Genomic DNA, 26,336 nt, shown 5'->3' with positions numbered 1-26,336 from the left:
TCCACTTAACCAAAGGGAATTCTTGCAGTCTTCTTTCTCTGGGATAAGTGTGTGCACACTATTTAATTGTGCACACACAGGTGCTCATCTGCCATCTTGATAAATGGAGGCATGGAAAGGATGTCACCCAAGGAGGAGGCAATATGCATGCATCCATGTGACAGCAACCAATGAACAAAAAATAACCTACTGCAAATTCAGCATTAGTATATTATGTATGTACTGCTATCTGACTCAATGAAAACAATTATTTACTCCAAAATGTTAGTTACCAGGTATTGGCCAAAATCTTTACATGCAAACTATAAGCTGATGTTTCCTCTCCTATTGAAATCTTCTTTGTCTTTCCAAAGTCTTCTATGACATATGTCAGAAGTCTCAAAATGATGGCCTGTAGATAATATGTAGCCTCCAGCTGACTTGCCCATTGCCACTACTCTATTGCTCCTATAGTATTTTGAAAAGACTTTATCACATAAAAATTGAGCTTTCCCTTTATCTTCATTTGGTAACACCTGGCTGGAGAAGAACGATCTCATTGAGATAGGGCAAGCACTCAGTCCTCACCATGCCCTACTGCCTCCCCAAGCTGAGAGCAGTTGCCTTTATGATTCTGCTTCCACTGTTGATTTTCTCAGAGTAAAGAAGAAAATGAACACTTGTACTTATATCTCTACCAAATGTAGGGACACTAAAGATACATAGTGTAGAATATTTTGAGAAAAATTGGAAAGAGGACATTTTCCCACAAGACTGAAGAATATTCCTACACGTCTAGTTTGCAAAGTATGTTCCTGATGAAAGAAGAGAACATGCCATTATGAAACTACTGGCCAATTCTTTCACTTACATCCATAGCAGGCATTTGAACTTGTGATACCTGGTTTATATAGTACTTATGGAAATGCCACCAAGTGGAAAATAGGCAGTGAAAAAGCAAACTCAAGAACTGGAGTTTTGGGGATCCCTGGGTGGCACAGTGGTTTGGCGCCTGCCTTTGGCCCAGGGCGCAATCCTGGAGACCCGGGATCAAATCCCACGTCGGGCTCCCGGTGCATGGAGCCTGCTTCTCCCTCTGCCTGTGTCTCTGCCTCTCTCTCTTTCTCTGTGTGACTATCATAAATAAACAAACAAATAAAAATTAAAAAAAAAAGAACTGGAGTTTTGTGAATTACACATATATTGACCTATATGAGTTAACTTTATATTTAAATTCATTGCATCAATTCTAAATATGCTTAATGAGCATCAACTATACATAACAGGTATTGCATATTAGGTGTTGTAAGGATGGAAGAGGAGCAAAATAAAGTTTTTACCCTCTAGGAGCTGTATTTGGGAATGGGAAGGGATGGGGCAGAAAGACAAGACAGGTGTGTGTGTGTGTTATTCTACTAGAAAAAAATTAAGAGGAGATCATAGATCTACGGAAGGACATATGGGTTGCTTCCGTATCTTGGCTATTGTAAATAATGCTGCAGTAAACACAGGGGTGCATATATCTTTCCATTTTCTTTTGGTAAATAACCAGTAGTAGAATTACTAGGTCATTTGATAATTATACTTTTAATTTTTTGAGGAACCTCCATACTGTTTTCCACAGTGGCTGCACCAATTTACACTCTCATTTACAATAAGATGTTAATAATGTTGTGTTTGGTGACAGATGGTTACCACACTTACTGTGGTGAGCACTGAGTAATGTATAGAACTGTTGAATCATTATATTACAACTGAAACTGTGTATATTAATCCTACTTAAAAAAATTAAATATATGAAAGCCACATCCAAAGGCAGAGAGAGAGAGAGAGAGAGAGAGAGAGAGACCGATCATAGGACAAATCAAGCAAAACCCTGTGCTGGAAGGAAGAAGCAAAACAGGAAGATCAGAGAAAACACAGCTTTAGGGAGAATGTAGCATGTGATCCAGGCCCTAAGATACAATTTCTAAAGGAAATGGGAAATTTTAGGGAAACCTGAGTATACAGTAAGTCACACAGTGTGCCTGTGGTATGTGTACACGTGGTAAGAAGAGTGGAAGAGGAAGCTGGAAAAGTAGCTGGGATTGTGTTACTGACGGATTTCACTGCCAAGCTGATGAATTTGTCCTTCATAAGATGGGTAACAGGGAACTTCCAAGTGAAGTAGGTTAAGATGCTTGTTGTTGGAGCTAGAGCAAATAGGCTAGTTATATTACATAAGAAATGACAAATTAGGGATCCCTGGGTGGCGCAGCGGTTTGGCGCCTGCCTTTGGCCCAGGGCGTGATCCTGGAGACCCGGGATCGAATCCCACATCGGGCTCCCGGTGCATGAAGCCTGCTTCTCCCTCTGCCTGTGTCTCTGCCTCTCTCTCTCTCTCTCTGTATCTGTCATAAATAAATAAAATATTAAAAAAAAAAGAAATGACAAATTACAGAAAACAAAATTATTTCTATGAGCTATCCAAACTGCAAAACATGATTTCCTCTCCTCCATTCTTACACAAGAATACTCATCAAATTTTTAAGCTTCTGTAATTAAAAAGTATCAAGCAATCTAACAAGTAATAAATAAGATCCCAAGCATATAGTTTTACTGTGGGAATGCAAGGAAGATGGTTTCAGAGGTAACCAACTGAATCATATTGTTCCTAATAGATATATTTACATCAGAACGTACTTCTAGGTCCACAGAATTTAGAAAACACGCCCATGTGCACATGCACACAACACACACAATACTGAAGCATTTACCATCCTAGAACTTATGACGGCCCTCAGAAAGAAGGTATCATAGTTAAGAAAAAAGTGCTAAGTCGGGGACCAGGAAACCCAAGTTTTAGTCTTGTTCTGCCATCAAATAACTATGGGATTTTGAGCAAATAATTTGTCTTTCAGACTCAGAAACTTCATCTCTAAAGTGAAGGGATTTGACAGGAATGAGTCCTAAGGTCTTTTCAACCTCTTCTCTAAATATCAAGAGTTTCAAACTGGCAGCCTTCAAGTCTGAAATGGCAGGCAAACTGTGCATGCCAAAGCATTTGCAAAAAGCCCCCCAACCAATCAAATCAAAACCAAAATAAGTTCCTAGTGCTCAATGATTTCACACATAAAAACCCAGATTTTTCACTTTTCTTGAAAAGCCAGAAAATCTGGCAACAAGAACCCACTTCCCCACATAGCCACAATCTGCTGTGGCTTTGCAGGTGTTGTTTCCCCTTTAACCGGACCTACCTTGTTCTCCAGTTTGCCAGTCTCCACCCTCTGACTCACTCCTTTTTTTAACCTGTCCAACTCTGAATAAGTGTGTGACTACTGCCACGCTCATGGGAGACATCCCCTCTATTCACTCAAGAGATAACATGAACCATGCACCAAGCTAGCTAGATGCTGTAAAAGAAACAAACATTAGACATACCCAAGAATTAGAACTCACCATCAGAAATGATAGGTATGAGAGAAATTCCAAGTTATGGTGGAAGAGATTACTTTAATTCTTTAAATATAGGAGAAGGATCTGCAATCTAGATCAATACTGTCAAAAACAAGAATTTGGTAGAAAGTGCAAGCTTCTTAAATAGAAGACTCAAAGTCTTTCCCTTTATAATAAATTTTAAATTTGTCTACAAGCTCCTCATAGGATCACAAATGCAAGGTCCTGCTGGCAGGCAGACGGCTGTGCATTAACTGCAGAAGCTCCGCCTCACTCAAGAGGATGCTCATTGACCATGGTCTAACATGAAAGCAATGGAGCCTGAGAATGGAATCAGATCAATCATTGTGCATAAATATCCAGGTACAGAGGACGGTGGTCTAAGGATTTAACATTCATTCACGTGTAGACCAGGGACTCATCAGAGTCTCTGGCCCTCTAAGATGCATCATGATTCTTTGCTTTGTCAGAATCCTATTATGTAAGATTTACCAGGAAACAAGATCTGCCTTTGTCATTTCATTACGGCATCTCTCTTAATAGTTCACCCCTGTGACATGCTGGCTCTAAAGTGCCTATCATCCCCCTGAGAATATGTAAAGGATGCCATTGGTACTGTTCCTTCATTGTTAAAACTCAGGTAAGCATAGGGAGTGGCAGAGTGATGATGATATATAAAATTCAAAATTTGTAAGAACAGAAGACAGCATGGATATCCATCAACAGAAACCTGGTACATTAAATCACAGTAACGACATACAATATTCTGCAGCTGTAAAAGGAAAAAAGGATGGAATGCCACTGAGCAATACAAAGGAACAAAGCACTGATACACATAACGTGAATGAATGCCAAGAGAATTATGCCAAGTTAAAAAAAAAAAAAGCCAAGAATCCAGTCCCAAAAGTTTACATCTTAAATGATTTCATTTATATCACATTCTTTAAATGATATAATTATAGAAACAGAGAACAGATTAATGATTGCCAGGGGTTAGACATGGGGGTATGAGGAAGATGGGGGTGGATACACCAACCTACACATGGTAATAAAACTGTATAGAAATATACCTACACAATATATATTCCATGCCATGAAAAGAACAGAAATATAAATGAAGCGGTTGCTTAAAATTTTTCAGTAAAGCTCCTTAAAATACAAAGGTACCTTTGGAAAATTAAGGAGGGGGGAAGGAAGGAGGGACGGAAGGAGGGAGAGAGAGAGAGAATGGAGGAGGAAGAAAGAGAAGTTAGAAAGGGGAGAAGAGAGAGAAAAAGAGGGGGAATGAGAATGTTCTGTATACAATCTGAATGACTTCCAAGACCATTAAAAAGAAAAAACAAAAATAAGGTGGTTTGTGTAGCACTCTACCATTTGAGTACACAAAAACAAAAATGTTAATACTTAATGCTTATCCATAGAATTTTTCTAAAAGGAAACAAAATTAACAGGCAACACTGGTCACTTCTATAGATGGGATGTGGGAGGCTGAGGTCGTTGAGATGGAAGGGAGACTTTAATACATATGCCCTTGAACCTTCTGAATTTTATACCACATGCATGCATTACTTATGCATAAAATTACCATTTTCTTTTTGAATATATGCAAGTCAAAGCAAATCCACAATTCAGTACCTTTACCTTTGTACACACCTGTGGTCTGGCAACTGTTGTTAATACTTATCCTCTCTGGGTATTTAGTAGTTAGCCTTTGCGCCTAAGCCTCTTAAGGCTCCTTACAGGTTCTGAAGATTAGTTTCACCACTTACCTGAAAATGCTTCTCAATGATTACTCTTCCAACACACACACACACAAACTGTACTGTTTCATATGGCATACCTCAGTCTATAGTAGCTGACTACAAACGATGATGATTATCTTTAAGCCAAGTGAAAATTTCAGATTTCAAAAGCAAAAAGAGGAACAAATAAAAAAGTAATAATGACAATGATGACGGCTACCACCAGTTTTTTACCTTTTACTCTGTGCTCAGTACTGGGCCAAGCAGCTTACAAACATCCTCTCAATTCACTCCTCCCAGCAACCTGTGCTAGCTAGGTAAGTTTTGTTATGTTCACTTTATAGATGAGGAAATGGAAGCCCAGATAAGTTAAATGATTTGCTTAAGGTCACATAACTTCTGAGAGAGGAACTTGAACTTGTACCAGTAAAATTCATCTCTGTTTTGGTAGCTCTAAACTGTATTTAAAATAGCCATACAGTCTCTTTGTAGCCGACGACTTGTTGCTTTTACAGTCCTAACAGTATGCCAGGCTCTAGATACCAACATTACCTTTAAAATACCTGCAACTTGCACAGTCAGCAGGATAAAATACTTAACATAAAAGCTGAGGCACCTCCAAAGTATGAAAACCTAGGTTGAAATTTTAGTCAATCCAATTCAGAATTTTATACGTGGTTTGCCCAAACAACAACCAGAATTCTTTCACAAAGGAAAGAAATCCAACCAGAAAATTTAAGATTTTTGTCTGTCAGTAAACTTCTGAATTAATCATTGATATCAAAATCAAGTATAACTTCTTGAAAATTATGTGAATCGTGTCAACAAACAGATTACTGTGTATAACTGATGGCTTTTGATCCCTGTAATCAATCACAATGTGTTCTGAATATGCCAACTTAACCCTAAATAAATGATTTCTAAATAGAAAAAATTTCTGCATCTCATCAAGCAGAGCTGAATCACCAAAGTGAGAGTTTTCATTTAGTTTAAGAGATCTGAAACATTAAAGATACCAAGAACTTTCCCCAACATCAGATTATTTTTGTATCAAGACACAACACAGGATTTTAAATCAACTTCATACGATTATAATAAAAAACGTAAAACACATACCAAGCAGTTTTTTGAGATGATAAAGAAAACAATGTTAATAAAACAACAGTAAAATGCTAGCAAATAAATGGAACCCAAGTTTGGTTTTCTGTATTCCAAGGATATCTCAATAAATTTAAAGTATCTATGTTATCAAGGCATTTTTTACTCACACCAAATTTCTCCAAGATATTCTTGGGCTTTCTAATTCTATTCTGCATCTAGTGAGAATGCAAATTCAAGAATTTTTTACCAGTCTCATTAGATTAGTAAAGTTGAATACTAACTGACAGTCTCTATTATTTTATTTTTGGGGCCTAATCTTTTTTTTTTCATTATTCTCTTTCATTGAGGTTGTTGGGCCAAGTTCCTAAAGCAGCCAACATTCTATGTCCATCTCCTAAGGTCATGTTATTCTGTATATTCTGAAAACCAGCAGAGGCCATTTCTGACTCTGTTCTCTTCCCTATCCCCTTTGGTATAAGATCAGAGACACAAAGGCATGGCTGCAAGGCAAAAATATGGTGGGTTTAAAGTGATTACCACTTATTTCACTGGCATTCTGAATACTGTTAGAACATAAAAAGGTTAAGAAAACTAAAGTAAAACATCCTTTATGAGAGCATATATGCTTCCATTGTCTTCTGAACTAGAGAACACACTCTGGAAATACTGTTTTTGATAAGAACAGACATTTGGTAGATTCACGTGCGTCTCTGTACAAACAAGAATTCTATTGGTTATCCTGTGATGTACCTTCACTCATAAAGGTGGCTGAGAAAGATGGGTACATAGAAGTGTACTGTCGGCCAAGAAGCAACCAAAGTAGCTTGTTAAATACTACAAACAGTGGAAGTCATCCAATGTGGCAAATTATACATTCAGTATTGACTTGTTAATGATCTTAAAGCCTCTTACATATAAACATTCAGAACTTCAGGGAAGACAGAAGAACAGAAAGTTGTCAGGATTCCCATTAAATTCATCTTCAGTACTATAATTTCACATTCTTGAACCCAAAGCAATACAATTTGAGTGCTAATAAATATCATTTCTGGTTACACAATATTTAATGTAGGTCATAAAATTAAAAGGTTTTTGTCTGTAGCCCAAAAGTGTATATTTCAAAATAGTTAAGCCTTTTATGAACATATTTACAAATTGCTGAGTTGGATTACAAAGTGGAAATGGTGTTTGAGGAAGAAGGCTCCTTTCTGTCTTCTCTCATGCTACAAAATGTTTTTTTCTTTGCAGATTGGAAAAGGGGAAAGTGTTTTTTTTGCTTTTAAATTGGAGTATTTGGGTTTTAGCTCTGTGCATTTCTAGGTTCCACCTGGTACTATCCACAAGAGAAGAAAATCTGTGCAGAAGGCCATGCTTTCCAGTAATGAGCAATCTGGCAAGAACCTGAAAACCTGACAGGCTTAGAGGGTGCCTGCCAGAAGGCTGCACATCTCCGTACTCATCCTTCCCTGTCATCTTGATGAAAACATCAATGATTCAAGTTTAGCAATAAGGCAACAAGCTCCTGAGTTCTATGGAGTACATCAGTTCTGCCCACCAGGAATCAAAGCCAGATGAGGGAAAAATCAAATTATAACATAGCATGAAAGGAGAAAGTGAAAAGAGGGAGGAACAGCAAGAGGATCAAAAAAATAAGACAATAAAACACCATGCTACAGAACTGATGTGCTCCAGAGAACTGATGAATATTTGCAATTGTCTATACTAGTCTTCATGCTGCAAAGACAGAGAATGAAATCAGCTCTCAAACAAAGATCAGTGCACCTTCCTTGTGTTTACAATATGTGCTATGGAATCACTGAGCTACATAATATTCAATGGGAAAAAGGCTTTGGGATGTTCGGCTAGCATGTAATTAGAACACATCATATTAAAAAAGTAATAAAAAATAAAATTAAGAAAACAAGAGAAAGGGGCCCATGCTGTATAGCCCATGAATACTCATCGGCTTTATCATGAAAGTTTATTGTTTTTAATCCTAGTACAATCAGCTACCAGTTACATACAGTAAAAAACAAAAACAGCCACAAAGCAATGATGATAGAGATAGTCTGTGACATTGTACAGTGGAGGAAATATTTTCTGTTGGAATCCTCCAGCAGACCCCCACATGGTTTCAGCAGTTAAGCTATCACTCCCTCCCTCCCCAAAATAGTTAAAAAGAAAAATTAATGTCTTGCTTGGGTACAGCAAGATTCTAATACCTCTTGGGGACACTGGAGAACTTTAAAAAACTAAAGTGGTAGAAACAAAACAAAAACTGAAACGTGGAAGGCAAGGTGACACACAACGAAGCTCCATGAGGCTGTGGCTTCAGAATCACCTCAAAGCGAACCACCTGAAAGGAAAAGAAAAGGCTGTCAAGCCACGAAACAGCAGGCAGAAAGTTCAATAGACTTTAGTATCTCATCATTCTACTCCTTCTCAAATCGAAAGAATCCAAGCTTTTCTCAAGTCTTGTATAAAGTGAGCCAGGTTGCAGAAAACTGCTCCCTTTTCCAACACCCTCATTGTATATACTGACAACTAGCACATACTTACTCTTCTAAGAACCAGAAAATACAAGAAGAGAAGCCTTTTTAGTAAAGCATGCTGTCTCCTTTATCTCAAACCCTTCAAAACAACCACACAGTAGGCTATTTACGTGACTGTGCAAACTTACCTTAGAGGAATTAATGACTCCGCTCAAAAACGAAGTCTCATATATATTTGGTTCGATTGAGGGCTTTTTCAGCCAGGTGACCACTTTCATCTGTGATCTTCTCCCAATCAGTCTGTCCGACCACAAAACCTATGGCCCTTTTCCTATCTGCATCCTTCTTTTCTTCCAGGTCTGCCCATCTCACCTAAAAAGAACACAGCATTAGGCTGGGCTTTAGGAAAAATAAATACATAAAGAGCTCTTCATTCTCTTGGTAGTCTAAGGGATATTTAAAACAAAGAGATAAAAACATTAGGAATTAACTGCAGAGAAGTGGAGAAAGCCATGTATCTTAAGTTCCAGAAAGAAAATTCTCTAGCCAGTCACCAAGTCCTAAACCCTTCCAACTCCTGAACAGTTCAGCTCTCAGCTCTCAGCTCAGTCCCCCATCTCTTCTGTCCCTCCTTTCTGGTTTACTGATCTTATTTTTCCTTTTGCCTAGTCTTCCTACCTTTTACATGCTCACTCCCTCCGATCCATTCTGCCAGTGATCCCCAAATACAGACAGTTGTGACTATCACCTGCTTTAAATCCTTCCCTCGCCTAAAGAATAAAATCCAAGCACACAGCTCCCTTTGGATCTGGCCTGTCTGCTCTCCAGTGGCATTTCTGGGCAGTGACTACAGCCTTTTATATAAGCAGTACAAAATTATTTCTAGCTCTCAGAGCACATTGGACCATTTCCCATCTCTGTAACCTGGCATATACTAGTCTCCTTCCTGAAATGTCTTTGCCCTAACCTTGTCCACCTGCCATGAGTTTAGTCATCAACCCTTGCTTTATCTTTCTTGTCTTTGCCAAATAATTAATTAATCATTGCTTCTTTAGAGCTACTTCTAGATCTTGAGGTTTACTTTTGAACTTTTACACTATATTGCTATGATCTATTACAGACTTATCTTCCCTAACAGACTATAAATACCCTAGATTAACAGACTTTCTTAGAAAATAGGAAGCAGGTATTACTATTTTCATTCATAAGATAAAGAGATGGACTCAACTGCTATCATTTACAGAAAGATTTATTTTTTTTAAATATTTTATTTATTTATGACAGATACAGAGAGAGAGAGAGAGAGGCAGAGACACAGGCAGAGGGAGAAGCAGGCTCCATGCACCGGGAGCCCGATGTGGGATTTGATCCCGGGTCTCCAGGATCACGCCCTGGGCCAAAGGCAGGCGCCAAACCGCTGCGCCACCCAGGGATCCCCATTTACAGAAAGATTTAAACTACAAATACATAAACTGGATATTTCCCATTGGCAGGTATTCTGATAGTTTAAAAACGTAAGCAGATACATTTTGAATTTTAATAATATATCAAGTATAGATTCTTATATTAACAATTAAAAAACAAGCAGATAAATCAAATTCTGCAAAAGCTGAAATACTTAAGGAGAAACTATGAAACTGGGGACACAGCACCAAAGTCTGTAGAAACTGTATTTTTTAAAAAGATTGTTTAGTTGAGAGAGACAAAGAGAGTGAGAGTGTACAAGTGGGAGGGGCAGGAAAGGGAGAGAGAATTTCAAGCTGACTCCACACCAAGCATGGAGCCTGACATGGGGGGCTTGATCTCACGACCCTGACATCACAACCTGAGCTGAAACCAAGAGTTGGATGCTTAACTGACCGTGTCACCCAGAAGCCCCCAAGACTGTATATAAATTTAGCTTGTGATTTATTATCTGTTGCAAGGAAAGAAAACGAGAGCATGCATACTCCATGCTGTTCACACCAGACATAGAAATGCATTACTGCTCTTAGAGGTACACTGACCTTTCCTATTACCATTTACAGGACTGGTAATGAAATGACTAGGCTTCTCCAAATAGCAACCACTTGACCAAAGAGAAGATACATAGTAATGGCAGTGGGGAAAAATTGATAACACCCAATTCTTTTTATTTTTTTAAGATTTTATTTATTTATTCATGATACAGAAAGAGAGGCAGAGACATAGGCAGAGGAAGAAGCAGGCTCCTTGTGGGAACCTCGGAATCATGACCTGAGTTAAAGGTGGATGCTCAACCACTGAGCCACTTAGGTATCCCATACCCAACTCTTTTTATTTTTTTATTTATTTTATTTTATTTTATTTTTTTTTTATTTATGATAGTCACAGAGAAAGAAAGAGAGAGAGGCAGAGACATAGGCAGAGGGAGAAGCAGGCTCCATGCACCGGGAGCCCGACGTGGGATTCGATCCTGGGTCTTCAGGATCGCATCCTGGGCCAAAGGCAGGCGCCAAACCGCTGCGCCACCCAGGGATCCCCCCAACTCTTTTTAAAGTAGATTTTTAGTGTGTAGAAAACCTAAATTTCCTTCATGGACTTTAGAAAAAAAAAAAAAAAGCCTAAATAATGTGAGCTTTTGTATACAGAGATCTCTGGTCTTTCTGCTATGTATTTATGCTGATTGTATTTATTTTGATAGATTCATCTACTCTCTCAATTTCCCTTGGGATCAAGGGGACACACTTTAGCAAAAGATGATTATGGTTAAGGAGGATGAAGGATGGAGAAATGGACAGACTGTGGTCACTGAAGAAAAAAACAGCACGTCCTTGGCACAGAGTTAAACACACTGGTCAATTTCACTTTGAATAAACTAAGAGCTAACTTTTAAGTCTGCAGCTTAAATTAAGTCTTTAAACTCAGATAAAATAAAGAACATAGGATTAGAAGAAAAATATGTAATTATGTTTTAAATAAGCAATATGTTTCAGCACAAATACAGTTTTATGTTGAAATTATTTTATTTATTTATTTTTAAAAGATTTTATTTATTTATTCATGAGAGACAGAGAGAGAGAGGCAAAGACATAGGCAGAGGGAGAAGCAGACTTCCTGAGGGGAGCCCGATGCATGACTTGATCTCAGGACTCTGGGATTACACCCTGGGCTGAAGGCCAGCTCAGCCACTGAGCCCACCCAGGCGCATTAGAAAAGGCCATCTGTCTTTCTTTTTAAATTTAAATTCAATTTGCCAACATATAGTGCTCATCCCATCAAGTGCCTGCCACCCAGTTACCCCATCCCCCCACTTTCCTCCCCTTCTGCCCTTTGTTTCCCAGAGTTAGGAGTCTCTTATGGTTGGTCTTCCTCTCTAATTTTTCCCCATTCAGTTTCCCTCCATTCCCTTATTGTCCCTTCAGCATGGAGTTTTAAAGGTCAGCAGGTTGGCTGGGAGAGACGTAAGAGAATTGCCCTGCTCTTGGAGAGAAGACAGGCAAATATAGAAACAGCAATCTGAAGAATGCCTGTGGCATACAGTAGGGAAGTTATTTGCTCATCTTGGAGCACATCCCAGAGGGACAGCATTCACAGAAAGAGACCCCTCTAGGAACAAAGGACCTGGCCAATGCCACTTCCCTCACCTACCCCTCAGCATAACCACAGGACTACCTGTGGGAACCAGTGCAGCACCAACACTAACGACCTAACTTGCCTAAACCAAGACCTGCCCCCTGTGCTCTTGCGGAACTGCCTCTCCCACTCATACTTGCCTTAGCCTCAGTAAGGCAGGACTCCTCTCTCAGAAGACTGAAGCAAACACTTGCTCACGTTGCATCTCCCGATGTGGGAGTTTTATGGAGCCTCAGTTCTGGCAGTGGTGGCAAGAGGTCTCATTTCACAATCAGACCAGAGCACATCTATTTAAAACGCACCACATTCAGGCCAGGGACCAAACACTGCCCACAACTGGCAAAGAGCCTCTGCAGATAGCTGGCCTGAAGGATAAAATGGCCAGAACAAAAGAGCAAAGCCTACAGAGCATTCACTGGTCACACTTTCAGAAGCATGAGGCCCTGGGGAACAGGGGATACCATATGGCAGGGCACTACAGGACCTTTTTTTCATAAAGTCATTACCCTCAAGAATGAGAGATGTAGCCAACTTTCCTAACACAGAGAAAGAGGCAGAGACTCAGACAAAATGAGAAGTCAGAGAAATTTATTCCAAATGAAAGAACAAGAACATGGCCAGAAGAGATCTAAGCAAAACAGATATAAGTAACATGCCTGATAAAGAATTTAAAGCAATGATCATAAGGATACTAACTGGACTTGAGAAAATAGAGGATATCAGTGAGACGTTAACAGAGAGAAGGAATAAAACAGCAGAGAGAAAGGGTACAATAAATGAAATGAGAAATATGCTTGAGGGAATGAACAGCAGGATGGAAGAAGCAGAATAAATTAGTGACCTAAGGAGACAGAGTAATGGAAAGTAATCAGACTGAACAAAAGAGAAAAAAGAATTAAGCAAAATAAGCATAGCCTTAGGGAACTCAGTGACTCTATCAAATGTAATGACATTCTTATTATAGGAGTCCCAGAAGAAGAGAGATAATTTATTTGAAGAGTAGCAGCTGAAAACTTCCCTAACCTAGGGGAGGAAACAGATATCCAGATCCAGGAAGCACAAAGAACTCCCATCAAAATCAACAAAAGCAGATCCACACCAAGACATGTTGTAATTAAATTGGCAAAATATAGTAATAAAGAAAAAGTCTTAAAAGGAGCAAGACAAAAGAAGGCAGTAACTTACAAGGGAAAACTCAGAAGGCCAGCAGAAGATTTTTCAGCAGAAACTTTCCAAGCCTGAAGGTAGCACTACATGGGAAAACTCTGCAGTCAAGAATACACTATCCAGCAAGGCTATCATTCAGGGAAAAAAAGGACAAAGAGTTTTCCAAACAAACAAAAACAAGGGAATTCATTATCATTATACTAGCCCTGCAAGAAATATTAAAGGGGATTCTGAGTGTAAAGGAGAGACCAAAAGTGACAGTATAAAGGTAGAAGCATGAAAGCAATAAAAATGAGTACTTCTATAAAAAAAATCAGTCAAGGAACTCACAAAAGGATGTAAAATAAGACAACATATATTTAAAATGTGGGGAGAAGAGGAAAAAAATGGGTTCAAACTTAAATGACCATCAATTTAATATAAACCACATGCAGAAGAGGTTATAAATAAACCTAATGGTAACTACATATCAAAACTATCAATAAATATGCAAAGAATGAAGAGGAAGAAGTCAACTGTATCACTAAAGAATTTTAGCAAATCATGGAAGAGAGAAAGACAAGAAAGGATCAGAGAAAAAAATCTCCAGAAACAGGGATCCCTGGGTGGCGCAGCGGTTTGGCGCCTGCCTTTGGCCCAGGGCGCGATCCTGGAGACCCGGGATCGAATCCCACATCAGGCTCCCGGTGCATGGAGCCTGCTTCTCCCTCTGCCTGTGTCTCTGCCTCTCTTTCTCTCTGTGTGACTATCATAAATAAATAAAAATTAAAAAAAAACAAAAAACAAAAAACTCCAGAAACAACCGCAAAACAAACAGTAAATAAACATTTATCAATAATTACTCTGAATGTAAATGTACTCAATGCTCCAATCAAAAAACATATGGTGATGGAATGGATAGAAAAAATGATGGGGCAGCCCAGGTAGCTCAGTGGTTTAGTGCTGCCTTTGGCCCAGGCTGTGGTCCTGGAGACCTGGGATCAAATCCCACGTTGGGCTTCCTGAATGGAGCCTGCTTCTCCCTCTGCCTGTGTCTTTGCCTCTCTCTCTCTCTCTCTCTCTCTCTCTCTCCCTCTGTGTGTGTCTCTCATGAATAAATATATAAAATATTTAAAAAAAGAAAAGAAAAAATGAGACCCATCTATATGCTGCCTACAAGACACTCAATTTAGACCTAAAGACACCTGCAGATTGAAAGTGGGGGATGGAGAAATATCTATCACACAAATGGATGTCAAAAGAAAGCCAGAGTAGCAAGACTTAAAATGGACAAAACAGACTTTGAAACAAAGACAGTAAAAAGAGACAAAGAAGGACATAATATAATAATAAGGGGACAATCCAACAAGAAGATATAACAACTGTAAATATTTATGCTCCCAAAAGGGGAGCATCTAAATACAAAAAAACAGTTAATGACAAACCTAAAGATCAGAAGAGATCACATATTTAGTCCACAAAACAAGCCTCAACAAATTCAAGATCAAAGTTATACCATGCATTTTTTAAAAAGATTTTTATTTATTTATTCATGAGAGACACAGAGAGAGGCAGAGACAAAGGCAGAGGGAGGAGAAGCAGGCTCCATGCAGGAGCCCAACGTGGGACTCGATCTCAGAACTCCTGGGATGTCCTGAGCTGGAGGCAGATCCTCAACCACTGAACCACCCAGGTGTCCCTACCATGCACCTTTTTTGACCACAATGCTATGAAACTAAAAGTCAACCACAAGAAAAAAATCTGGAAAGAGCACAAATATATGGAAGTTAAATAACATGCTACTAAACAATGAATGGGTCAACCAGAAAATAAAAGAAAAAAATTTAAAATGTACAGGGAAACAAATGAAAATGAAAATATAACAGTCCAAAACCTCTGGGATACAGCAAAAAATGGTTCTAAGAAGGAAGTATATAGCAATACAGGCCTACTTGAAGAAACAAGAAAAATCTCAAAAAAACCCCCTAACCTGACACCTAAAGGAGCTAGGAAAAAAACAAAAACAACAACAACAAAAAAAATCTAAAGCTAGAAGAAGAAAGGAAATAATAAAGATTAGAGTAGAAATAAATGATATAGAAACTAAAAAAACAATAGAACAAGACCAATGAAACCAGGAGCTGGTTCAATATCAATATCAATAAAATTGATAAAACTCTAACCAGACTTACCAAGAAAAAACAAGAATGGATTCAAATAAATAAAATCACAAACGAGAGAGGAGAAATAACAACCAACACCACAGAAATACAATTTCAAGCGAATATTATGAAAAACTATATGCCAACAAATTAGACAACCTAGAAGAAGTGGATAAATTCTTAGATAATATAAACTACCAAAACTGAAACAGGAAGAAGTAGAAAATTTGAACAGACGGATAATTCCAAAGAAATGGAATCAGTAATCAAAAAGCTTCCAATGAACAAAAGTCCATGACCAGATAGCTTAATAGATGGATTCTACCAAACTATTTAAACAATAGTTAGTAGCTATTTTCGAACTATTCTAAAAAATAGAAAAAGAAAACTTACAAATTCATCCTATGAGGCAGCATTATTCTGATAACAAAACTAGAGAAAGACACCACTAAAAAGGAGAACTAAATAAATAAATAAATAAAAAGGAGAACTACAGGCCAAGATTCCTGATGAACACAGATGCAAAAATTCTCAATAAAATACTAGCAAACTGAATCTAACAACACATTAAAAAAATCATTCACCATGATCAAGTGGGATTTATACCTGGGTTGCCAGGGTTGGTTCAGTATTTGAAAATCAATCAATGTCACATCAATAAGAAAAAGGATAAGATACATATGATCATTTCAATAGGTGCTGAAAAAGCATTTCACAAAGTACAACACCCATTTATGAAAACAACCTTCAACAAAGTAGCTTTAGAGGTAACATACCTCAACATAATAAAGGCTATATATGAAAAACCCACAGCCAGTATCATCCTTAATGGGAAAAAATGGAGAGCTTTTTTTTCCTAAGGTCAGAAACAAGACAAGGGTATTCACTCTCACTTTTATTCAACATAATATTGAAGTCCTAGCCACAGCAATCAGACAACAAAAATAAATAAAGAGCATCTAAATCAGTAAGCAAGCAGTAAAACTTTCTCTTTTTGCAGACAACATGATACTACATAAAGAAAACCTGAAAGACTCCACCAAAAAAACCTGCTAAACGATTTTAGTAAAGTCACAGGATACAAAATCAATGTGCAGAAATCTGTTACATTTCTATACACCAAAAATGAAGCTGCGGAAAAATAAATTAAGAAAGCAATTCCATTTACAACTGCACCCAAAATGATGATACCTAGGAATAAACCTAACCAAAGAAGTAAAAGACTTGTACTCTGAAAACTGTAACTGGTAAAAGAAACTGAAGATGACAAAAAGAAATGGGAAAACATTCCATTCTCATGGGTTGAAAGAACAGATCTTGTTAAAATGTCTATACTACCCAATCTATACATTTAATGCAATCTCTATCAAAATGTCAACAGAATTTTTCACAGAATTAGAACAACATTCTAAAATTTGTATGGAACCACAAAAGATCCCAAATAGCCAAAGCAATCCTGAAAAGGCAAAGCAAAGCTGGAGGCATCATAATTCCAGACTTCAAGTTACATTAAAGCTGCAGTAATCAAAACACTACAGTACTAACACAAAAATAAACACACAGATCAATGGGACAGAATAGAAAACCCAGAAATGAACCCACAATTATATGGTCAATTAATCTTCGACAAAGTAGGAAAGAATATCTAAGGGGAAAAAGACAGTCTCTTCAACAAATGGTGTTGGGAAAAATGGACAGCAGTAAAAGAAACTAAATCATGTTTCATAAACAAAAATAAATTCAAAATGGGTTAAAGATCTAAATGTGAGGGACACTTGGGTGGCTCAGCGGTTGAGTATCTGCCTTCACCTCAGGGCAAGATCCCAGGGTCCTGGGATAGAGTCCCACACATCAGGCTCCCTGCAGGGAGCCTGCTTTTGCAGGCATCCTGCTTCTCCCTCTCCCTATGTCTCCACCTCTCCTTGTGTCTCTCATGGATAAATAAATAAATAAAATCTTAAAAAAAAAAAAAGATCTAAATGTGAGACCTGAAACCATAAAAATCCTAGAGGAAAACACAGGTACTAACTTCTATGACATAGGCTGTAGCAACCTCTTGCTATGTTTACTGAGGCAAGGGAAACAGAAGCAAAAATAAACTATTGGAATTACACTAAAATAAAAAGTTTCTGCACAGCAAAGGAAACAATCAACAAAACTAAAAGACAACCTATGAAATGGGAGAAGATATTTGCAAGTGACATATCCAGTAAAGGGTTAATATCCAAAATATATAAAGAATTTATAAAACTCAACGCCCAAAAAACAAATAATCCAATTAAAACATGGGCAGAACTTACGAACAGACATTTCTCCAAAGATGTAGAGATGGCTAAAAGACACATGAAAAGATGCTCATCATCACTTATCATCAGGGAAATGCAAATCAAAACTATAATTAGATATCACCTCATACCTGTCAGAATGGCTAAAATCAACAGCACAAGAAACAGCAGGTGTTGGCAAGGAGCTGGAGTAAAAGGAACACTCGTACAGTGTTGGTGGGCATGCAAACTGGTGCAACCACTGTGAAAAACAGTATGGTGGTTCCTCAAAAAAGTTAAAAATAGAACTACCCTACAATCCAGCAGTCACACTACTGGGTAATTACCCAGAGAACACAAAAATACTAATTCAAAGGGATACAAGCACTCCTATATTTATAACAGCATTATTTATAATAATCAGATTATGGAAGCAGCCTAAGTGTCCAACGATTAAGTGGACACTTAATCGTTGAGTGGATAAAGATGTGGGAGTGTATGTACGTAAATGTGTATATGTGTGTATTATATAAAATGTGAAGTAAGTCAGTTGGAGAAAGACAAATATCATATACTTTTATTCATATGTGGAATTGAAGAAACAAATGATTAAAAGGGAAAAAAAGAGACAAATCAAGAAATAGACTCTTAGAGTGCCTGGGTGGCTCAGTCAGTTGGATACATGACTCTTGGTTTTGGCTCAGATCATGATCTCATGGGTCTTGAGATCGAGCTCTGTGTCGGGCTCTGCGCTTAGCAGAGTCTGCTTGAGATTTTCTCCCTCCTCTTCTGCCCCTCCCCCTGCTCATGCTCTCTCTTTCTCAAATAAATAAATAAATAAAATCTTAAAAAAAAAGATTCTTTTTTTTAAAAAAGATTTTATTTATTTATTCATGAGAGACAGAGAGAGAGAGAGAGAGAGAGAGGCAGAGACACAGGCAGAGGGAGAAGCAGGCTCCATGCAGTGACTTGATCCCGGGTCTCCAGGATCATGCCCTGGGCTGAAGGCAGTGCTAAACCGCTGAGCCACCCAGGCTGCCCAAGAAACAGATTCTTAAGTATTAAGGACAAAGTGATGGTCACCAGAGGGGAGGTGGGGGAACAGGATGGGAGAAATAGGCAACGGGGAGGATTAAGGAGTGCACTTCTCATGATGAGCACCTGGTGTATGAAGTACTGAATCACTATATTGGACACCTAAAACTAATATAACACTGTATGTTAACTAACTGTAATTAAAATAAAAACTTAAAAAAGAACTACGATGTACACAGCTTAATTTTTGTCTACCCAGCTTACAAAGTAAATTACAAGGGATCACATACTCTGTAGATTAATAGGTATTCAACTAAAAATAAACCAGAGAAAATGTTTTTCATTTGAGATTATTCGTTGTTACTGAACTACACCAAATTATTATTCCCTAGGAAGAGCTATTTCTATTTTTTATTGCCCCAACCTTAAAACTGGAATAGGAAGAATCGACACAAGTAGTATCTGAGTGGAGCTAGGCACTAATCTAGAAGGCCCCTAATCTCCCTTTGCCCTCCTCTCAAGCTACATGGACAAGGGTGGGTCTAGGGACTATGTGAAGTATTTAAAAGAGCTTTGAAAACTGGGATTCTTCATAATGTTATCCAATGTAATGAAGTGTTACTGGCAATTTTACCCTCTTACAATAAATACTCTTAATATTAAAAGTACTGAAGAAACTCATAATAAGGAAATGATGTGTAAAGATAAATGATACAGAGCCTCATCTTAATTAAGGAAATGCAAACTGAGATACCATTTTTGTTTTACCAGATTGTCAAAAGGTTAAAAGTTTGGTAATAGCACCTTTAGTGCAAGTGTGGAAAAACAGGCATTTAGTTACATGTGGCTGTATAAACAGCTGTAACCTTTTGGGTAAAAAGCTCACAGTATTTGTCAAAATGATAAATCATATTCTATAAGATTGCAGCTTTTATGTTAACTATTTAACCAAGGGATATGCTTTCAAAATGATGCCAAGAACATATGCACCATGACTTTCGCCCTAGTATTTATATTAATAACGCAGAGAAGACAGCCTAAGTATTCACCAGTAAGGGACTAGATAAATAACTGTACAACCAATGGCATATTAGGCAGTTATTTAAAAAGACTGTACGTCTGTATATACTTATACAGAAAGACCAAGACAAATTAGCTAGAAAAGGCTTATCCAGATCATATATAATATGACCCTTTTTTTTTTTTTGCTTCATTATCTTGTTTTAAAGGATACACAAAGATCACTTTTCCTGATTTTGATGTCTATGTGGAAGGGCTATACAACGTTCTGGTTATATTTCTCTGTTCCTTTTCACAGCAAAACTTCATCAAAAAGTTGTCTCCATCTGCTGTTCTATATTTCATTTCTTATTACTTTGTTTGCTCCCAACTGGCTTGTGCCCTTCAACTCTAAAACTCAACTGATTATTGATCAATCACCAATGATCTCCAAGTTGCCAAATCTAATCTAATAGCCATTTCTCTGCTCCCAATTTACTTGCATTCTCTGTATCATTTAACAATTGACTACTCTTTACTTCTTGAAACATTTACCTCTACCTGAATTTCTAAATTTTGGAGTCTTGCGTCTTAGTATCATTTCTAATGTAAATGGTCCCTCACTGACCTTCTCATTGTTTAGTCTCAAACTAGACTCCTCCAATTTTTTCTGAGTCAGTAAATGGCACCACACATGTGGAGTGCTTATGGCCAAAACCCTGAAGATTCATTTTTGATTCATTCCATCCACTCCTGGACCCTCTAAATCTAATCCACTAAAAAGTCCCACAGATTCCTGGGGCACCTGGGTGGCTCAGTCAGTTAAGTGTCCCACTCTTGATTTCGGCTCATGTTATGATCTCAGGGTAGTGAGATTGAGCCCTGAGTCGGGCTCTGTGCTCAGCAGGGAGTCTGCTTGAGATCTCTCTTTGCCCCTCCTCCTGCCCTGTGCTTACTCTCTCTCTCACATAAATAAATACATCTTAAAAAAAAAAAAAAAAAAAAAGACATTCCATAGATTCTCTTCAATACTCTACTTTGCACCTGGCTATTCTGCCCCATGACGAAACAGTACAAGTGGCAACTTAAAACTCCGTTCAGGTTGACAGCATGCTAGCCATGATATTCTTTTTTTTTTTTTTTTTAAAGATTTTATTTATTTATTCATGAGAGACAGAGAGAGAGAGAAGCAGAGACACAGGCAGAGGGAGAAGCAGGCTCCATGCAGGGAGCCTGATGTGGGACTTGATCCTGGGTCTCCAGGATCATGCCCTGCGCGGAAGGCAGGCGCTAAACCGCTGAGCCACCCAGGGATTCCCTAGCCATGAGATTCTGTTCTCCATTTTTTAAATTATCTATACATTTTAATCTGATAATTTATATGGTCTGACTCCTTTTTTGATTTGTAATATGATACAGTATAAACTAAATCACTCTAAAAATACCATTCATGTTCTTATCTGCCTATAACTTTCTAAAACCAGATGGCTAAAGAAGCCCTTTATCTACTGGCAATTACTGACAAAGTCTCTTACCCTCTTCTTCCCAGGTTCAGAGGCACGAGTGTCATAATCATCAGGGAGCTGTAGGTAATCTTCCATTCTGCTGGCAATTGCCTCCCAGTCACGTTTCCTTTTAGTACCAGTTCTCAAGCCATCCAACTTGTCTGAGGGACAAACACAGAGCCGCAGCATTAAGGAAGAGTGTGAGTTTGCACACAACACACAAACAAAGGAAAAGAAGTCTGGAACACTGTCAGAGGGGACATCCACATTTTTGAGAGCAGCATCACTTGCAGATCGAAACTATCTTCTTGGTTGAGATAGTATCAAGTTCTGTGCAATTTCCATTGTTTATTTGGTGTTCATACTGGCAGGCATTACATTACGATGTTGGTTTAAGGCACAAATACAGGCAGAGCAAGAAAAGTCACTTGTCTCCTGGCCTCCCACCCCCAAATCACACTTCAGCTCTCATGTTCTGAAGGAAAATGCGAAGACGGGTTTTTCTAAAAACTACTTCTTCCACTCTTTTTCTTTAACACAATATTAACATCACCCATTTGATTTGCAATCATGTGTGATACTGTGTCATATGAAAGGTAGGCAGTACCAACAACTTAATGAACCAAGCTAATATTTAAAAAGGTTTTACATTAACAGTTCCTTGGGATTTTGACCACTGTGTGAGGATTCGCCATAAGTTAAGGTTTCTGAGTAAACCATACAAATCACCACATTCTTTGGTTATACTACGAAGTTCTACTGACCATTCTGAGGCTAAAAGCTAGCCAGCGAAAGTGACCAGACCTAAATTTTCTTTCTGAATCCTCAATCTGAGAGGGCTAGGCTTTCCAAGGGCCCCAAATCGTAACCAATTAAATGAACAGAGATTGCAGATTCAGAAATTATAAGACATGAGTTTAGGTGTCTTCAAGAACACATGATGAAAATGTGCAGTCATTTTTATTGGTCGTTAATACTGATTTTTAATTCTCTATTTTTATTCTCATGTGAAATATGAGTTACACTGAAGCACTAAATTATTGAATCATCTGTGATTATATACACACACTTAGTAAGCAAGTCAATAAAAGAAAAGCTAAAAATGTCAGAAATACACAACAACCACACTTCATTAAACTCCATAAAGGGTGCAGAGTGCATATAATAAAAATCTGTTAGGCACCAAGTTGGAGAGAAATTGATATGAAAAGAAAAGTACAATGGAAGCAGTGGCAGGAGAGAGGGTGAGTTTATGCTTCAAATGTAAAAGATTCACACACAGCTAACTGTACCACACCGAACAGGCTTAAAAAAAACCAGTAAGATTTCGCATACTTGGCAAAATTTTTATTTCCTAAAACCCTCCCCCATAAAAGCAATAGTATTGAAAAATCTGCAAGGCACACTACAACACTTTACAAAACTCAATAAATTTTTATCATATCACTTTGGAAAAATTTTTAACATGGAAGAGTTCAATAGAAACAGTTGCCTAATCTCTGTAAACCACATGCTGTACCAAATGGCTTTATCTTTGTGTGTATGACAGGCCGTATTATACAGATTCTTAAAGAAGTGATCCCTTGATTGCATAGGGACACAGATGATGGTATTAGAAAACCAATGAAGTCCCACAAACAATAAAACTGTTCTAGTTCAACAGTATACAGTATTACTAGAAGAGTAGGAAGCTCTAACACACTTATTAAATAAACCTCAAGGGATTTCCAAACTTAAGATCAACTTTGACATTAACATACTTCAAAGGAAAAAAATTCATATCTGAACTCCAAGAATAGAGCATAGCCAAGGCAGCAATGCAGAAGGGCAAGTATGAAAACTGCAAGAACTTTTCCTCAAACACTGGGTATGTGACAGGAGTCCCATATTTGCAACATGGAAGATCAGAAGAACATGTACTTCTAGTCTGAACACCCTTGTTTGTAATGTTTAATTTGAAATTTCATTGTACACAGCATGTTTAAAGCTTCCTTCTTGGGGCTGAAGAAAGGTTCATACCTCTTCCACATGGCATCCTGGAAACCCAAACACACAGATGTATGGCATAAGGTGAGGGAAGAGGAATCTGGGGTGTTAATTACAGAAGGCGGCTGGTATTCCATACACCCACACTAATGATTTTCAGAGGTTTGAATTTCAAAAGATGAGGTTTTAAGATGAAGATGAAGGTTTAAATATCCAACTTGGCAGGTCACAGAATTTCCCACATCTTCAGAACAGTAAATATTATTATAGCACAACAGAAAATTTTTGTAGATACATCTATGCATTTTCTAAACATAAATGGTGTTTCTGAAAATCTGTTCATGGTAAACATATAAGGGTTACGTGCCTATATGAATAATAACTTCATTCCAACTGTGAAGAGATGAAATTGCCTGACATGTAGAAGGCCAATATACAATAACCAATAATCAGAGACGAATGACAGATGAGAAAAGCAAAGTACTTGGTATGGAGAAATCTAAATTAGGATAGCAGTCTCAAACCTTCTTTTGGTTTCTCAAATTGTGAGAATTTCTCACGATTTGAGAAACCAAAATCGTATCATCAGAATTTAAGTAGCTTCAATACTGAAACCCAGCGTCTGATGTGGCATGTAACACCTACCCTAGTATTAGGGTGCCTGTGTCCCAGCTGAAAAGGAGCCAGTCAGGGGCAACTGAAATGGGCCACAGGCAGTCTTTAACAACTCCACAGCACCCATGCCAGATGTATTTCAGGTCAGTTTTCAATCTCTCTAAAATTACACCACTTCCAATTTAACACTCAAACATTGGCTGAAGTGCATACTGTACTTAATGAACATAGATCAAGAATCTGCAATGGGATTTAACCAGCTGCATGAAAGGTAAATAGTACTTTCTCACTGGCAGACTCATTTGTGAATCAAAATTCCCCAGGTACACATTTAGCTCTTCTGGCTCAATGTGTGACTTAGATGAAGCTTAGTATGTTTTCATCTAGCATAATCGTGTTACCAAAAGTAATTTAAGAATGTTGGTAAAGTACTAGAAAAATTAATTGTATTTGGTAATCAAATCTATTGAATTTGTTATCATAAGGAAAGCACCATAGACTAATTCTCAGATGAAGGGCCTTATGTTTTAGGGAAGAATCTTCTTCTCATTTGGCTCCACGGACCAATCTCAAAGAAGCAAGCACTTTCAAGAATGCTCACACTCAATTTGCCTTCCTCCACAAATAGATTAGCTCTCAAGATAACACAGTGGTGCAAGATGTCCGTCATTAAATGAAACATCACTGTCACGTATTAAAACAACAGCAGCAGTGGCAAACATGGTGGGGTTTATTTTCTAGGTTCATTACTAGACCTTCAGTGCCTTTAACTGAAATGGTTTATTTACCAAATCCATTTCTGGAATTAATTGCCTAACGCTTTAAGATGGATTGAATTTGTATAAAATGTGTTTTCTGAGAAGCAAATGGTAGACAGGACAAAATTATTTTCAGGAATCAGTACCAAGTTTAATAACATATTTTCTTGAATATTCATCACAGCTAAATTTCCTTTCTCTTTTGAAATTAGAAAGAAAAATAGAAATTGGACTGGCTCAAGTTTAAAAATTATTATTGTAGATCACATATTACACGATACCTATGAACATTACATGCTTAGCTAAAATACCGATCATTTTTATAATCCTCTTGATCTGTATTTATGATCTCTTTTTGCCCAAAAAGATAATTGCTATTTTGAGAACCAGAAGAGGGAAATGATCTTACAGTCTTACAGGTTATTCTCAAGGTACAGTGCAGAGCTTCAAACAGACTTAATCTAATATCAAAATAAGCAGATCTAAAGCATTATTATTTAAAAAGTAATTTGTGATTATTATTTTCCTACGTATTTAATGGCATTGAAACGTTTATAAATGCTTTAAAAGTTTAGAGGAAGAGATCATTGACTAAGATTTCCCAAAGAGAGAAGACCAGTTTAAGAATATGTCAGTAACCACATACAATTTTCACATGTCATACACTAGGAAAAAACCCTAGACTTTATATCAAAGCACCTATCCCTATTAATAATACAGTAATACTAAAGTTTATGGAACTACTTTACATAGGACCTAGTGGACATCAATTGCTAACATGATCAGTTGGGCAAAATAAAAGGCAGAACTTATGCAACTTATGTAAAATGTACTCCTCTTACATCAGAAACACAAAGGATCCCAAACAGTGAAGCAGCTAAATGACTCAGATGTGTTCTATAAACTTAAGATATTTAGATGGTTACTTCAGTCTTGGAGTAACAGTACGATACCAGGAAAAGAAACGCAGAGACTGACAGTTAAATTTCATACATTAGTAAGGTCAATTTTCCAGGAAGTCCTTATCTCATTTTCTTAGATTATTTATTAATACATCTTAATGTGATAAATGATTTTTTAAGCGAGGTGAAAAAAAGTTTTGCAATTATTACCATTAAATATTGGAAGAAAATCACTGGATATATATGATTTTCTGCTTGACAGACAACCTCACATTAGGCAACTCCAACTTTTGGGTTAGATAGTAATTTTAACCAGTTTACCTTGTAATCAACCTGCGACTAAAAATAAACCTAAGGAAAGAATCTTACAAAGCAGGCTCCTTAAAAACCTCAATTACATATCTACCTCCCCCAATCCAGAAACTCTTATTATATAAGAAAAATAACTGCCTTTCAATGAATGTTTGAATGTTTAAACTTCAATATTTATTATTATTACTACTCTTGTTACCCAAAATATTCATAATCAGGTTCAACTTTGGACTGCCATTAAATATTCTTTTTTTTTTTGCCATTAAATATTCTTTTAAAAAAGAAATCTCATCATCTCTAACATTTCTG

At 37.5% G+C, this 26,336-nt stretch overlaps 1 protein-coding gene across 3 annotated transcripts in view; it reads right to left on the bottom strand.

Moving 5' to 3' along the window:
• Positions 1–8,195: 8,195 nt before the first annotated feature.
• The window catches only part of YLPM1 (YLP motif containing 1), a 78,221-nt gene continuing 60,080 nt past the window's right edge, over positions 8,196–26,336 (bottom strand). For 2 of the 3 annotated variants that reach the window (XM_077910000.1, XM_077910001.1), the window contains exons 19-21: positions 21,485–21,615; positions 8,938–9,121; positions 8,196–8,613 (exon numbers count right to left, since the gene is read on the bottom strand). In XM_077910000.1, coding sequence (XP_077766126.1) covers positions 8,975–9,121; positions 21,485–21,615 — 278 coding nt within the window. In that variant the 3' untranslated portion in view covers positions 8,196–8,613; positions 8,938–8,974. Of the gene's footprint in view, positions 8,614–8,937; positions 9,122–21,484; positions 21,616–26,336 lie in introns of those variants that run through there. The other variant, XR_013386519.1, reaches the window with a different exon arrangement.

Source organism: Canis aureus, chromosome 9 (assembly GCF_053574225.1).
Source record: "Canis aureus isolate CA01 chromosome 9, VMU_Caureus_v.1.0, whole genome shotgun sequence".
Lineage (NCBI taxonomy): Eukaryota > Metazoa > Chordata > Mammalia > Carnivora > Canidae > Canis > Canis aureus.
The sequence above is the reverse complement of the archived record's forward strand: the minus strand, read 5'-3'. Positions and strand labels throughout refer to the sequence as shown.